The 1,659-nt window shown below is 60.9% G+C and overlaps 1 protein-coding gene across 1 annotated transcript in view; it reads right to left on the bottom strand.

The window, feature by feature from the left end:
* Positions 1-834: 834 nt before the first annotated feature.
* The window catches only part of RAB7B (RAB7B, member RAS oncogene family), a 19,147-nt gene continuing 18,322 nt past the window's right edge, over positions 835-1,659 (bottom strand). Inside the window, exon 6 of the mRNA XM_006754396.2 lies at positions 835-1,295. Within this exon, the coding sequence (XP_006754459.1) occupies positions 1,218-1,295 (78 nt within the window). The 3' untranslated portion in view covers positions 835-1,217. The remainder of the gene's footprint in view (positions 1,296-1,659) is intronic.

The raw sequence follows: 1,659 nt of genomic DNA, 5'->3' as shown, positions 1-1,659 counted from the left end.
TTGAAGCGCTGACCTACCCAGAGCCCGCTCTTCAAGCGTCCTTGGGGCGTCCCCTTTCCGCTCAGCCTGAACGAGAGAGCACTGCTGCCCTCTGGTGGCCGGTGAGCAGAGGCTCAAGGAACCACCCAGGAGGCGGGGCTCCCTTCACCGGCCCAGGGACAGCGGCTGTGAGTGCTCAGGTGCATGAATGTCCCTCCACTGTTGCTAGCACCCAGCAAGTTCATCCTCACCTGGGGCCATGGCCCTTGCTGCTCTCTCTCCGGAATGTTCTCCGTCCAGATCTCAGGGGGCAGCCCCTTTCTCATTCTCTGGCCCTCACGCCAAATTTTACCTCCTCAGGGAAGTCCACCTGGACCACTTCTCTGTAAAGTCTCTGTCTATTGTCCCTCTCCCTACGGGCTCCTTGTCTGTTTCGTGTGTCACTGGGTCTCAGTGCATCACAGGTAGTAGAGAATCAAAACGACTTGTTGGAGGAATAAATAAATGCATGTCAACAAGAGTAACTGTGATGTAGGCAGAGCTCTGGTCCTCAAAGCCACACTCTGAGGTGGGAGGGGCAGATGCCACCCCCATTTGACAGATGAATAGGCTGAGGCTCAGAGAGACTTATGGGAGTTGCCTGAGCACCCAACAAGGGGGAATGAGCCCGTCCCTGGTGGCTTTTCCTGGGCTCCTCAGTCCTATTCTCTGGAGGAGACAGAGGGTGTCCCGGGACTGGACAGCTGTGCAGCAGGATGAGGCGGGCCCCTATGTGAGGTCCAGACGTCACTTCCTGGCCCTGGTTACTGAGGGAGGCTGAGTCACCCCCTTGTCCAGAGCTGAGCGGCGGCCTTGTGGGTGGTGGAGACATGGGAGTCCTGGCTCCCACACAGCGGCCCTTCTGTCTGCAGAGATGAGCCTCTGGAGCAGGAGCGTGTTGGGGGGGCGGGGGCAGGAAAGCTGAGCCAGCGAGGAAATGGTGACGCCTCCAGGCCAGGATTTCACAGTGACACTGAGTCTCATCAGGACTCCCAGGACCCAGCCCTGTGCTCACTCCTCTCAGCTCAGCCCAAGGGAGGGGTCGCCCTCTGATTCTGGGCCCAGCTCAGACACAAGGGGCCAGGACCCTGCCACAGCACCTGGGCCGAGCCTGGGCGGGCGGTGCAGCTGTTGGAGGCCGGGATGACCGGGCCCAGGGCACGCCGGGTCTCTGGTGTCCAGAGAGGGAGGCTGGGCGGTCAGCAGCATCTTCTCCCGGTCTGGTCCTCTGGCGAGAGCTTGATGGAGTCTGTGAGGTAGTTCTCTGTGTTCCGATACTAGCGAGGGAGGAGAGGAGTCAGAGTCCACCTCTGAGAGGCCGCGAGCACCACTTGCCCCGTCTCCTGGTGGCCGATGGTGCTGGCTTTCTGTCCCCTCCCTCGGTGCTGCTGGGAAACAGGCCCAGCGCGGAGCCCCCTTCCGTCCTCACCTCCTCCAGGGTCTCCCAGGAGCCCAGAGTGGTTGGGTGGCTGGGTCAGGGACCACATGTCCTGACCTCTGAGCAGGTCCCCTAACTCCCCATTCTCTGCAGGGGCAACTGAGGTGACGTGTGCCCTCAGCGGAGATGATGACAGCCTACGCCTCCTTTCTGCCGAGACCTCTCCTTGCAAATCCCTACACCACAACCTTCTCTCACCACGG

Source organism: Myotis davidii, unplaced genomic scaffold (assembly GCF_000327345.1).
Source record: "Myotis davidii unplaced genomic scaffold, ASM32734v1 scaffold710, whole genome shotgun sequence".
Classification (NCBI taxonomy): Eukaryota; Metazoa; Chordata; class Mammalia; order Chiroptera; family Vespertilionidae; genus Myotis; species Myotis davidii.
This window is presented reverse-complemented; position numbering and strand designations above follow the sequence as displayed.